The 14930-nt window shown below is 40.0% G+C and overlaps 1 protein-coding gene across 2 annotated transcripts in view; it reads left to right on the plus strand.

The window, feature by feature from the left end:
- The window catches only part of Gpr158 (G protein-coupled receptor 158), a 444454-nt gene that overhangs the window by 38597 nt on the left and 390927 nt on the right, over positions 1 to 14930 (plus strand). For both annotated transcript variants that reach the window (XM_008831743.2, XM_029562921.1), the window contains exon 2: positions 12277 to 12382. In XM_008831743.2, coding sequence (XP_008829965.1) covers positions 12277 to 12382 — 106 coding nt within the window. The remainder of the gene's footprint in view (positions 1 to 12276; positions 12383 to 14930) is intronic.

The following is a 14930-nucleotide window of genomic DNA, read 5'->3' on the forward strand; positions in this document are numbered from 1 at the left end:
GTGGCCCTCTTTATCTCTTCTGATTAGTTTTAGTTTGAAGTTTATTTTGTCAGATATTAGAATTGTAACTCCTGCTTTTTTCTTTAGCTTGGACTATTCTGTCCCATCCTTTTACCTTAAGGTAGTGCCTGTCCATGAAAGTGAGATGGGTTTCTTGCAGACAGTAAAGAGATGGATTTTGCTTCTTAATCCATTCACCTGTAATTCTGATGGGCTTTCCTTTGTATGTGACTTGTTTTTCTTTTGCTGCTTTCAATATTCTCTCTTTGTTCTGTATATTTAGTGTTTTTACTGTGATATATCTTGGAGAATTTCTTTTCTGATCCTGTCTATTTAGTGTTCTATGTGCGTCCTGTATTTGTATGGCAATGACTTTCCTTAATTTCAGGAAATTCTCTTCTACAATCATGTTTAAGATCTGGTCAGAACCATTAACCTGAAATTCTTCTTCTTCTTTGCCTATGATATGTAGATTTGGTCTTTTCATGGTGTCCCACATCTCTTGCATATTCCATTCCTGTGTTTTTAAAATTTTCCATAATATTTGCTTGAGTGGTCCAATTCTTCAACTTTATCCTCCAGTGTTGATATTCTGTTTTCCATTTCATTCATTCTAGTGGTGAGGCTTTTCCCTGTTGTTTCAAGTTGGCTTATTGAGTTTTGCACTTCCTTCTTCATTTCTGCCTGAGTTTTCTTAAATGATTCTATGTCTTTTGTGAATTCTTTCAGAAGTTTATCCCTATCTTCTTTGAATTTTTTGATTTGTTTGTTCATGTGTTCTTTAAATTCGTTGAATTCCTTGATCACGTTTATGATTATTCTTTTAAATTCAATGTCCTGGGTTATCTTTAGGGGATTCTTCTTGTAGAGCTCTTCTACAGAACTGGTGGAGTTTGGTGGGGACATAGTGTTTTGGCTTTCCATTTTATTACTCTTTTGTTGTGATTTTGGCATGTGAATTTTTGTTTTTTGTGATTCTGATATGAGAATTAAGTTGATGTATGCTTTTGTTTGTTATGGTGGGCCTAGGTCCTTTCCTTATTGGTTATGTAAAGGTGGTTGTTACAGGGTTCAGGCTCTCTCAGGTTTTATTTTGGAGGGAACTGATGGCTTTTAGATTAGCTATTTAGGAGCACCCATAGAAACCCAAGTCAGGTTCCAGTCAGGTACAGTCAGGCTTCTTTCTAAGGTTGGACCCCTATTAGCAGGAGCTCAGAGAAATTTCAGAAATTCCCTATGGGGTGGGCAGCATGATTTTCGGACTCTCAGTTGGTCTGCTGATTTCTGAGCCCCTATGCCAGAGGGAGGCCAGAACAGGCACTCTGTGGAGGTCTGCTGAGATCACAGCCACTACTACACAGACAGAACCCACCCTCTCAGGCTGTCTGCTAAGATCTCAGCCTTAGCTTACCAAAACCAGGTCTGCCCTGGGGCCTTGGGAGGGGCCTCAGGACATCCCAGGTAGGGAGTTGGGCATGGTGAAATTAGGGGAAGCTCACCACCTTGTGGAGGCAGGATCCAGACACTTTCAGGCAGTCCCCTGCTTTCTCAGCACCTATGCCAGAGGGAGGCCAACCCTAACTCTCTGGCAGTCTGCTGAGATCACAGCCACTACACTCACACTTTGTTTTTTTAAATGGCAAATGATTAGTGTAGAGAGATACAGAGGATTGTTATTCTTTGATCTGGTCTCTACAACTTGCTGGACTTTCTTACTCTTCTCATATTTGATTTTATTGCTAGATAAATGATCATATCATCTATGCATAAGGACAATCTAATCTCTTCTGTTTTTTATGATCACATTTCTTTTTATTTGTTTTTGTTCTTATAGAATTAGTTGAAACTCTCAGCCCCAGGATACACAGCAACATTGATTATAGGAAGCATTCTTACCTTAAAGGGAACAAATGAAAGACTAAAGTTTCTAGCCAGGCATAGTGGCACACACCTTTAATTCTAGTACTCTGGAGGCAGAAGCAGGTGAATCTCTGTGACATCAAAGCCAGCCTGATCTACATAAAAAGTTACAGGTCAGTTAGGGCCACATCCCTGTGAGACCCTGTCTCAAACACACACACACACACACACACACACACACACATACACACACACATTTCTCTCTCAAGTATAAGTTTACCAGAGGCAAGACTTACTAAACTGTTTCCTTCTATTTTCTAGTTGCCCATTTAAAAAAATTGGATGTTGAACTTTGTAAATGCTCTTTTCAAATTGATCAAATTATTTTTCTCAGAATTGGGGTTGATGACATGTGCCTATAATCTCAGCACATGGGAGGCAGAGGCAGAAGGATCTTAAGCTAGACTCCAGCTTGGGCAACTGAGACCCTATGTCTAAAAATTCAAGGTCTGGGGATGAAGCTCAGAGACAGAGCACTTTCTTAGCATGCTCAAGACCCTTGGTTTTATTTCTAGCTTCTCGTTTTATCTCTTTTTCCCCATTTATATTATGAATGCAACTAATATATTTCTCATATTAAAATAGCCTTTCATGTATAAGTGGGATATGTATAATGTGCCACTGGGTTATGGTGTTTATTTTGATGTATTTTGACATTGTTGAGTCAATATTTCCTTTAGGATTCTTAGAAATAGATGCACAGTTAAGATGGCTACTTTTTTTTTTTTTAAATGATCTTCATATTGTCCTGTGTTTGAAATCAAAATCAAATAAAATGAAAGAGGTATTTTCCTTGTGTAAATTCCTGATAACAAAAGAATTGCCCCTTGGAGTTTGATAGAATTCATATACAAAGCCCTTAAAGACTGCGGCTTTCCCCAGAAAGGAATGATTTCAATTTTTTGTGTTTACTTGTTCTAGTGAAGTTTTTGATTCTCTTAGAATATATAAAATAACAAATTTGCCCATCAATTTATATCCATTTCCTCAAAATTTTAAGTTTGTTAAAGTATAATTAATCATAATATAGCTTTTACATCTTTTACTTTTTTAATCTTTTCACTTTGTACATTTTTATTTCCATGTTTTTTGATTTTCCATAATTTCTTTAACTCTTGTTTTTAATAAAAGATGTTTATAACTAAATTAAATACTCTGAAATAATTTTGGAGATCAGAAGATTAAGGAAGGGAATACAGAAAGTTCCCATATATTCTTGATTTGGCTTTCTGTGATACATTTTACAAAGCCACAGAAACTTCCAACATAAGGAGCTAGTAGCCATGCCATAGACTTTTTTCAGACTTTTTCTTAGAGCTTTCACTGAGGTTACTTTTCTGTCCCAGGATGCAGAGTGGGGTTTCATGTGTCATGGCCTGCTTGTGTATTCCTCAATCTAATCTGTATGTTGAAGTCCTAACCTCTAGCATCTAAGAGATGTGGATGTGAATGTGAAATGGCACATAGCATCTTTAAAAAATATTTTATTATTTTTATGTGTATGAGTGTATTGCTTGCATGGCTGTAAGTGCACCTGTGTTGTGCAATACTCGCAGAGACCAGAAGGGGGCGTTGGGTCCCTTGGAACTGGAGTTACAGATGGTTGTTAGCTGCCATGTGGGTGCTGGGAATTGAACCTGGGTCTTCTGCAAGAACAGTCAGTGCTCTTAACTGCTGAACCACCTCTCCATCTCCACACATAGCAAGGAGGCCTTTAGGGTGGGCTACTCTGGTATATTTGGTGTCCTTAGAAGCCAGAGGGACTGAGGGAAGACCACAGAAAAATGAAAGAAGATGGTTTCTGCAGGCCAAGCAGGGAGGCCACAGAAGAAACAAATCCTGCTGAGACCTTTATGTTACAGTTCTAAACTAGAAAATTATGGGAAAATAAAGTTCTTTTAAAGTTACCTAGCCTGAGGTACTTGTTACTAGAACCCTTAGAAGGTGAACTCATCATGTGGTATTTGGTTAGCATGTTCCCTGCCTTTTCCAATCAGTTTTCTTTTCCTCAGTTTTTCTTTGTCTTTTATATATATCCTATGGAGAACCATGGGTTGACAAGTTAGAAGACTAGTAGATATTTTGTGAACTCCTGACTTTTGGATGGTCTGACTAGATTGTGAACTTTTAGAAAGAATTCATTTATAATGAAAGTATTTTGCCCTTTCATTACATCATGTTAGGCAAGTGCATCACCTCTATGACACTGATGATATAAATGTGATCACCTCATTAACAGTGTTGGCAAGATTTCTCTATAGGTATTATTTTTCTTTTCATATTTATTTAATTAAATGTTATTCATTAAATTAGGACTACCCTTTCAGGGAGATGGAGTAACTTCCTCCTCCTGGAAGAAGGAACGTATACCAAAGGTGAATGTTTTGATCAAGATTTTTGAGGTTATTTAAATATCCTCCTTTTTTGCTTGTTTGAAACAGGGTCTCATTGTATATCCCTGACTCATCTGAAACTTATTACGCAGACTGGGTGGCTTGGAACTCAGCTCTACCTGCCTTTGCCTCTGGAGTGCTGGGATTAAAGATGTGCTCCATCATACTCAACCCCAAGTACCCCATTTTTCCTTAAATTTTTTTCACTAACATTTGCAGCTATTGACTGAAATGATTATTACTATGTTCTATTTTTGTTTTTTTTCCTGCCCTGGGCCTTGAACCCAGGACCCTGTTCATGCTAGGCAAGCACTGTACCACTCAGCTACATTCCCAGCCCTAATTCAGTGTTCTCATGATTTTTCTATGACTCTTTATTCATTGTGGATTTGTCAATTAAAATTGCCTGTAAGAAAATTACCCTTTGCTCCTCATTTATTACATCATTATTTATGTGTATGATTTATGAATGCTTTTTGTGTTACAATGCAGTATTGTCATTACTTAATTTCAACTGTTTTTCTATATACATTTTTTGAGACAGGCTCTCACTATGTAGCTCAGGCAGGCCTGGAGCTCATGATCCTCCTGCCTCAGCCTCTTAAATGCTGAGATTACAAGCACATACTCTCCTGGCTGGTGGCTGGCTTCCTTAATGCAAAGATAGACTTTTCCTTCCTCAGGAAGAAATCTCTCCACCCACATCTCATCTCATTTGGTATTATCTTACAGTTAAGATTTGGTCATTTAGATGAGGTCCAGATGAGGATGAGTTTCCACATGTCTAGTTCTTTGAAATTCTTGATTTGAAGACCTATAAAGAAATGTTGGAGGCAGAGGCAGGTGGATCTTAGTGAGGTTAAGGACAGAATGGCCTATATAGTGAGTTCCTGGCCAGCCATGGCTATATAGTGAGACCCTATAGTAAACAAAAACAAACAAAACCCGAAACAAAACAGAACAAAACTAAACAACAAAAAGAATTATCTGTCCCTTCCTTCATCTGTCTACCCATATACAACGGTAGTAAAGGGCCGGGATAACTAGAACAGTGCTCCAGTTCAATCAGCAGGCATGGATCCGTGGCAATTCTGAAATTCACTTGTGCACTTATCACCGAACTGTTCCCTAGGTTCCAGTTAGGTTCCCTGGGAAATCTTCTTCAAAGGCCTTAGCTTTATCCTCTGGGCTCTTGAATTCATCTTCTGAATCAGTCTTCCTTTCCTCAAGAAAATACTTCATCTGAATAGCTGCTTCAGTCTGCTTCTTCACCATAGAAAGCATGGAGGTATATTTTAAAATGTTCTGCATCCTTCTAATCAAGACGATAGTGCCTCTGCCTATACCATGAACTGATCACTGCTGTGGGTTTTCTATGACTCTAGGTTGCATTCTACCAGAAGGAAATCACACTCACAGAATTAAGAAAAGCTTTTTATTTTGTTCTGTTTTTGAAATTCTGTGCCTTGGGGCTGGGGATGTAGCTCAGCTAATAGAGTGGTTGCCTAGTGTCTGCAAAGCCCTGGTTTGATCCCCAGCATTTCATAACAGTGGGTGTACTGGCCATACCTGTAACCCCAGCACTCAGAGGGATGACTCAAAGTCATCTTTAGCCTCATAGGAAGTTTGAGGCCGGTCTGGGAATATGAGATACAGTCTCAAAAACAAATTAACAGACAATAACGACAATAATAAACAAAACACAACCCTGGGTCCTGCTGCTGCTGTGCAATCAAACCTTTAGAATTTTAGGATTCCTATTATTCAACAGAAATCCAGGAAGCATACCGTTAGACACTGGAGTTCCTTTGGTCAAGTGAAATAGTCCATGAAGCAATGACTGACATCTTCTTTCAGGTCTTAAAGAATTTCATAGGTCCATCATCTGGTGGCCCTTCATGCTAGAGCTAGTGCATATTTTGAGAAGCTTTTGCTAGGAGACACTAAGAAGGGGAAACAGTTTTATTTTCAAAAACTGCAGCCCAGGATTTTTATATATCCTTTAAATTTTGCTCAAAAAGGAAGCAGTTCCATAGCAACATTATCTGTAGTAGCCCAGCCAAGTGCCCCTCCAAAGGTAAATGGATAAGCAAAATCTGGATGGGTGAAAAGGAAAGTAATGCTGCTACAAGGGTTACCTTGGGGCATCACGCTAAATGACAGAGGCCACTAATAAAAAGAGAAACACCACAGGAAACCCAAGAGGAATTCAGAGAAGCAAAATTCACAGAGACCGAATTAGAATGCTGCTTCTGTTCTGGGCTGAGCAGAAGGTAATGGAGGAATGGCGAGTTGTCATGACTTTAGACTCTGAGTTCTGCAGAATGAAGAGTCCTGGAGACTGGCTTGAAAGTTCTCAACCCTACTGAACTGTGTATTTAAAAGTTGTTAAGATGACCAACTTTGTGACATGTATATGTTACTACAATTATTTAAAAAACAAACAAAAAGCCAAAAAGAGTTCTTTCTGTGGTCCATGCCTCTGCTTTTCAATTCATCACAGGCAGAAGACTTGGACCGCTCTTTTTGTGCATTTGCCTAGAATGTTCAGCAGATCCACAAGTTCATTTTTTTCATAGGTTGTTAGTAGGCTGGTCTTGCTACACTTTTTGCATATTTTGAAGCAAAGGTCCCCTTTTCTCTACCTCAAAAACCACTTTCTTTATTGTCTTTCAAGACTCATCAACAGATTAGCACTTTAACGATCACGAAAGGCTTTTCAGTTTTTGTCTCTGACGCCAAAGCTAGTGTCACGTGGTTTGTTATGGAAGCCACCCACTGCTAGCCCCATGTCTGTTCCAGCTCACTGTTGTTAGAAAGAGATGACCCCCAGCAAGTGATCTACCAGCACCTGCTTTTGGATTGGTATTCCATTAATGCCGACTCCATGGGCTGCCACTGCCAAGTTTTCGCAGCCGTGGAGCAAGAAATTATTGTTCAAGGAAGAAGCACAGCAAACCCTCGAAGCTTTTCTTCATCTATCCAGTCTTTCTATTCTTTCATTTGGGTGCTCATGGCAGTTGCATATTGCTAGAGCTCTCCTTCCCTTCCCTTCCCTTCCCTTCCCTTCCCTTCCCTTCCCTTCCCCACTTTATAACAATTCCCTGTACTACTAGGGTCATTGAAGGCTTAAGGTTATATGTTACAGGGAGAGTCCATAATTCCAGGGTGGGTTTACTCTCACTGAGCCTGTTGACCCTCTTGGTTGCAGGGCTGAGGGCTGCCTTCTTTCTTTCTTTCTTTCTTTCTGTCTTTTTTTTGTCTTTTTGAGACAGGGTCTTTCTGTGGCTCCACTAGGCCTGGAATTCACTATGTAGACCAGGCTAGCCTCAGCCTCACAGAGATCCTCCTGTTTCTGCCTCCTGAGTGCTGGGATTAAAGGTGTGAGCCACCACACCTGGCTGCTTTTCTTTAACATTAGTGCTTTCCCCAAAGTTAATTTGGGGTTCTGATTGACTTAGATGCTGGGGAGGGGGATGCTTAAGACAAAGCAGCAGAGCTTGGGATGTAGTTCGGTTGTATAGTACTTTCTTAGCATATGGGAGGCCCTGGGCTTAATCCCAGTATTTATAAAGGCAAGGTTTTGTGAAACAGTAAGAATTTTCTTGGGCCCCAAATGTAATTCCGGATTGTCTACTAAAAAATGTATACATGAGTGATTAAAAGTTAGAAGGACGTGCCTAATTGTAATGCTATTCCAAGAAATTTGTATTCTATGCCCTATGAGAGTGAAAATATTGGTTTGACTATGGAAGTGTTTGCAAAATCTTTAAAACATGTAAATCTGATCCAAACAGCAGTAAGCTTTAGTTATGCTACTTCAGCTTTACGGCCCTTGCTTGTGTGGGCACTTTCTGAAGTCCAGATAGACACAAAGAATGAGGTTTGTGGTCAACTGCCTTTGTAAAATTTGTAACTTTTAATTTCACAATCAATTTAATTTAATTTACAGTTTGACTGTAAGAGTTTTATTCTATTGTAATGTGTCTCCATTTACTAAGCTGTGGGCATCTTTGCAACCAGCCAAGAGGAAATGTAGGACTATTTAGACTGGGCTTATTGATATACATTAAGGTCATTTTCAGTTACTATTGGGTATAGCTAAGTTATTCCTAGACACTTAGGGACTGAATTGACATCTGGTAATACTCTCACTGTGGGTGGTGTGCACCCATCATATAGTTATTTATTTTAATTTTATTTTAATGTGTATGAGTGTATTGCCTGCATGCATATAGTGTACCCATGTTGTGCAATGCCCACAGAGGTCAGAAGAGAGGGTAGGATTCCTGGAACTGGAGTTACAGGCCTTTGTTAGCCGCTGTGTGGGTGCTGGGAATGGAAACTGGGTCCTCTGCAAGAGCAGCCAGTGCTCTTAATTCCTGAGCCATGTCTCCAGCCCCACCTATCATACAGCTATAACAGGAACCTGTCAGGGCAAAGGTTGCACTAATATGAATGGGTATTAATGGTTTTGTATTTGCTGCTGAAAAAAGTCTCTTGAGCTTTATAAACTTTGCAAGTATCTTTTCCTGGAGCAAAACCAGGCAGAACCAAACAGCTATTTTTTTTTTTAATGTATATTTTTTTATTTTTTAGAAGAAGCATTTCATTACAGCTTTAACATACTCAATAACAATTTCCAGATCAAAGATACATCTCTTTCAAAAGCACCTATAAAATTTTTAGGTTCATAGTTGAATTAATACAGTTGTACAATATTGAACTCAGTATAAATCCTGTAAGATGTAAAATTGAATGAGCTTTTTACCCTTAAAAAAGATCTCCATTTCTTTTTGAAATACACTGTTTCATACAGCTTGCAGAAAGACTCATTTCTTTTGCTACTAACACTGAGATGTTGGTGCTTGAATCTCTGATTTGTATGTATCTGATAATCACTAGTCATAATCGGTTGTACTTGGATCCTTGGCACCTGAGTACAGATATAAAGTCATTGGGTAGATTTCAATGGTAATGTTTATCGCCTTTACTACTTCACATGACATATATTTTTATGCTTCCTCCTCAATTATAACTCATTTTTTAACTTGTTGATTTTTTGTGTGTATTTCACACAGAATATCCCAAACAATCTTATTCATCTATATACCCACTTCCCAGATGGCACCCTCCCATAGCCTCCCTGCCCCCACTAGAGCCCTTTTACTCTGTCTTTCCTGCTACTGTCTGCAGTGTTGTCGGCACCCCCAGCTGTTCCCTAGTACTTGTCCATCTGGTGAATCTAGTCAGCCTATCTAGAGGTCTTTGTTTTAGGAAGGTCAGCTTTTCCTCATCTAGCAGCAATCAGTTGTCAATATTCCTTTAGATAAGATTGGGGTCTGCTGTTCATTTTCCCAGTTTTATGCTGGGTTACTACCTAGGAGTCTCTTGGGCCACCCTGGCCAATAACCCAAAGGAAGGTACTCCTATCTGGCATTGTTTCTTGTTATGTAGCTTTAGCTAAACATATGGACTCTAAAAAAAATTATATTGGCCCCTTTAATCTTTGGTTATACTTTCCTTTTGGATGTTTAAGGCCATACAGCCAAACAGCTATTTTTAAAATGTCACTTTGGTGAGAGACGAGGGCCTGAAGTTAGTGGTTGTGGAAAGGGGCAGAAGCGTTAAAATACAAGTACAATGTGGGGATTCCAACTTTGGGCATTTCATGATGGATCCAACACAGACGCTGATTCATGATGAAAGAATATTAGAGTTAACACGGAAGAATGCAGTTTTGGGCCTGTTTTATTTCTGGCAACACGTGGAAGAGCATATTGATCTGTGGAGCACCTGAGAACCCAGGCATTTGGGGAGGGCTGCTATTTGCGAGTTTTCTAATCTCTGCAGGGCGCAACAGACTCCCCCCCCCCCCCCCCCCATTTCCAAGACTTTTAACAACAGCTACTATCTAGTTGCCTTCAGAGCTTACAGGAACACCGGATGTGGACTAGCAGTTCCGCCCCAGAGGCATTGGCTCAGGGGACTCAGGGCACAGGCTCCGGGGCTTGGAGCTGGGCTTTGCATAGCTAGTGCATGGGGAGGGGGGTGTCTTAGGTGTTTGGGTCCCTGCATTTCCTCAGTCTGCATACTGTTCCCCAGTAAGAGACCATTTTCCTTTCGCTGAATCCCCTTAACATCCACCTTCCACGCAGGAAGTCTGCCGTGCCTTCCCCAGGGGTCTGTAGGTCTCCAGGCGCCAAGGCGAGGCCCTAATGAAGATGAGTCAGCGTTGGTTTCCCAGCTGGTGAAGGCACGGCTCATTTACCTCTGGTGGTTTTGCGCAAAACCTAAGTGCTTCATAGCTGGGTTTAAAGTCTGTGGCGACTTTTTGGTTTCTATATATGAACTTGAAATTAAGGGCCAAAGTTCTCAACCGTTAAGATACCTATTTCTGAAGTCAGTTTTCTCCAGGGAAAAGGACCAAAATAATGGCAGCCTCCTGTAATCAGTCCCCACCAGGGACCGCGTTGCTGAGTGAGCTGGGTTGTGGAGCTCCCACTGTCTTCCCACTGAGCTCTCGCTGGTGTTGAGCAGGGCTGAAAACTTGAACTTGAATATTTTGATTATGTTTTATAAGGTCTTTCTAAATAAGATACTAAGGAAAACTAAAATGTAGTGACCAACGGCAGAAGGTTGGCTGTGAAGTGCTCAAATTATGTCTACAAACAACGTTGGAGCTTCTTGGTGAGGTTTTTTTTTCTGGCCATCAATTAAAAAAATGTATCCTGGCCTACTCGTCTCTTGACACGGTCCTCTCCACCATAATACTGCCTCCTTTGTAGTATGTGGTATAATTACAGCCATCATTTATCATCTGTGTTCTGTACCATGTCAGAAACAAAGGTGTTCTAGTTTCTTTCTACTGCTGTGGTAAAACATTGACCAAAAACAGCTTTGGGAGGAAAGAGTTTATTTGGCTTATAGCTCATAGCCCAGCACTGAGGGAAGTCAGGGCTCAAGCAGGAAACTGGAGATAGGAACAGAAGCACAAACTATGGAAGAATGCTGCTCACAGGCCTGATCCCCTGGCCTGTACTCAGCCTGCTTTCTTATATAACCCAGGACCGCATGCCCCAGGGTGGCACCACCCACAGTGGGCTGGGCCTTGTGACACCACTCAATAATTAAGAAAATGTCTCACACAACTTGCCCATAGGCCAATCTGATCGAGGAAATTCCCCTCTTCCCAGGTGTGTCAAGTTGACAATGGAGGCTATCCAGCACAGAAGGGTATATTTGTGTCATTTCACAATGTGAGAATTTACTGACAAATACAGTCATAAGCTACATGTTGACAGCAATTTGTTAAATTCTTGATTTTCCTTGATAACTGGCCAAGGCAAACACAGGCTCTTTTATTCTGATCTTAGTTACTAATATTAACGCTCAGATCACTCAGCAAATACCCATCAGCCTGTCTCTTATCTTTGTATAGATGTGGGTTATAGAAGATCAGTGGAAAGAGAAGTTTTTTTTTCTCCTTGTGCTATGCTCCCCCTCAGCTGCCCCAGCCTTTCTGTACCTCCAACTGTAGCATGGGAACTGGCTGTAGAAAGAAATGAGATGAAGGATTGGCTAAGATTCACTGTGAAGAAAGGGTTTTGGGGGCAGATGTTATTTCAGATCAGAGTCAAGTTTCCTACTATTTCAACAACAATATGGTCTGGTTTAGTCAACCTTCAGATATTTAGAGAGTACCTATTATGTGCCAGGCATTATAGGAGGGCCCAAAGACAGTGAGCAGTACAGAGTCCTTATCTTGGCAAGTCAGATAAAAGGAATATATTTGCTGGTTTTGACCTGTTGTGTATCTTTACCCAGAACAACTGAGTTAAATATGTGTGGGTAGTTTGAAAAAAATAGGGCATTCTTTATGTTTGTTTGATTTCAGGGCAGAGCAGAGCTAGAAATTGTAAAAGCTCAGATTAATTTTTTCCTTTTATCTTTTCAATTTTAGGGGTGTGATGAAAGTTGATATAAATCTTCAGAAAGTGGACATTGACCAATGTTCGAGTGATGGCTGGTTTTCAGGAACTCATAAATGCCACCTTAACAACTCAGAGGTAAGACTACACCAATGAGGTCTCTGAAACTGGAAGCTAAGGCATGGACAATTGTCACACATATTTTATTTGTGTACACGCATGACCAAATGTATCCAAGTGAGAAAAAATTGATCCAGATCTCAGCTTTTCCAGATGAACTCAAAGAGGGGAAAACGGTTTGTGCAGTTTGGGGAATTCTCTTAAGAAGGTTACCACTGAAGTTTGACTTTAGTTGAAGGTGGAGCCTATTTTTCAAAACAGGCTGGAAATGTAAAACCACCATGAAATGAGGAAGCAGTACTGGCGGATCAAGCAGGTTAAGTCCAGATGATGGAATGTGGTGCTGAATGTCGAGTTGGTGGGATCTATTTGGACACAACTGCTAACACCCAGCACAGGAGGTATGGCAGGGCAACTTTGAAAACAAGGAGAAGCTTATATTTAGGGACCTGGAAAGAAAGTGGTGATAGCTTTGTGTATTTCCCACTTTTTGACTCCTGTCCTTGCTTGACTGGGTGGGATTCTGGTTAATGAGAAACATAATACTTCTGCAAGATGGACGTTATTTTTTCCAGGAAAAAATCTCCTTGTTTGTCCTTTGTAGTTTCAAAGAATATATTTTTCATAAATCTCTAAGGTCTCAAAATGCTATGAAGCAAATATACAATACAGTTTTCTGATCTCAAATACTTGGACTGTCCCAATATTGACTCCATAAATTTAAACTTTTGCCAGGTGCGATTGATGACTATGCACTGTATTTTAAAGTAAGGAATTTTAAACTAGAACATTTAACATTAAGCACTTTGTGTCATTACAACTATAGACATTAGGTGTACATGCATGTACCTGTGTGTCCTTTGCACCTGCACCATGTGCACACCCAGTACTAAGCACCATTGCCTTACTCCCATACACCCATGCTCCCCCAATCACCCAGCATCCCCCACTCCCATGTACCTCACACATACTTTTGCCCACTTCATGTTTTCTGCTGCAACATCACCCGCGACTCCAGGAGCCACTCTGCAAACTAGTGTGTGTTGGAGAAAACATGAGTCCCAATTTTAAGATGTAGGGTCTTATCTTTATGAATATCCACATCATTAGAAATGGAAGCATTCATTGTGGCTTAGAGTGGGTTCTATATTTTGCTAAACTTTATTATTTCCCTCTTGTAAATAGAGGAACTTACACACGTCCAAATTTGAAGTGCGGCAAACTCCAGCTCTTAATTTATTTCTGGCTCATTGAACTTTCTGCCTCCAGATGTGTTAAAGCAGAAGAGTAAGTCTGATGTTAGGTCTCATGTGGGGCAATGACAGAAGCCCCAGGAGCACTATGCATGGAGGGCATGGGCTGGTTTGTGAGGAAAAGAATTTCTTGGGTTGGAGAGTTTGCTCAGCCGTTAAGAGCACTAGCCGTTCTTGCAGAAGACCTGGGTTCGAGTCCCAGCACCCACATAGCGGATAATTACTTTTCCAGGGAATTCGACCCCCTCTTCTGTCCTCCGGGGGGCATTGCATGACACAGGGGCACTTATAACGCTTATACACATAAAATAAAAATAATAACATGAAAAAAAGATTGCTCAATGAGTTTAGGTTGCCAGGCGGCGTAGGAAGCTGCTGTTTCCCCCACAGGCAGAGCAAAGGCAGATCTGAAGCTAGGACTCTGGAGTAGCTTGCTCAGCTCTTGCTGCCTTCTTCACTGATCTAGGTAATTGTAAAACAGCCTCGACCATTTTCAGTATCCACTTAATTCTTAGCCTATCAGATCAGTGTTTTGAGTACATAAAATCTTCCCTGTAGTTTATTAGAAACACAAATGAGTTGAGGTTTGTTTTAAAGGTCTTCTTTGCTTATTTTCTACTACAATAATTTTAAGTCATTTGAAGTAGGAAATATTAAGGCAGTGGCTGCAAAACATTTGATTCTTTGCCACTAGTAAAGATGCTTCAAGTTTTTGTTTTTTTAAATGTAGAGAGTATACACAGCTTTTATTATATTGGTGTATCCTACTTATTATAAATCAGAAAACTTAATCAGGTTGCCATAATGGTGTTACTTTGTAAAAATGAGTAATTATGTCTTCAGTGACAGCCATGCAGTTGACTCATGCTTTGCAACATTTTTTTAAAGCAAGACTTGTTATGGCCAATTATATGTCATTATTTTAAAGTCTCAGTTTAGTACTTAGAATGCAGTGACTCAAAGGTTTCCAGGTTCAACTTATTTTTATACTTAATGTTAACATCTGTCAGAGGTGAAAAGGATGCTTCTCAAGGGTGTGTCAATCTAAAATGGAAGGAATAAGCTGTTGATTCTTTGCACTATTATGTGCATTTTCCAGTTTTCTGCCAGTTTTTCAAATTCATACAGACTTACAACTGGCAATTTTTCATCTTGACTGGGGTTAGTTGATCCCTATAAAATAATTGGAAAATTGGGCATTTTAGTATTTTAAAGGAATAGGTTAAAAATCAGCCTTCTCCCTTCATGTAGAGTATTTCAAAATCTACTGGGAGCTTTTATTTTCAAATTTAAATTGTAGATCTCTCTGAATA

This window comes from Nannospalax galili, unplaced genomic scaffold, assembly GCF_000622305.1.
Source record: "Nannospalax galili isolate Female #2095 unplaced genomic scaffold, S.galili_v1.0 scaffold14, whole genome shotgun sequence".
Taxonomy (NCBI): Eukaryota; Metazoa; Chordata; class Mammalia; order Rodentia; family Spalacidae; genus Nannospalax; species Nannospalax galili.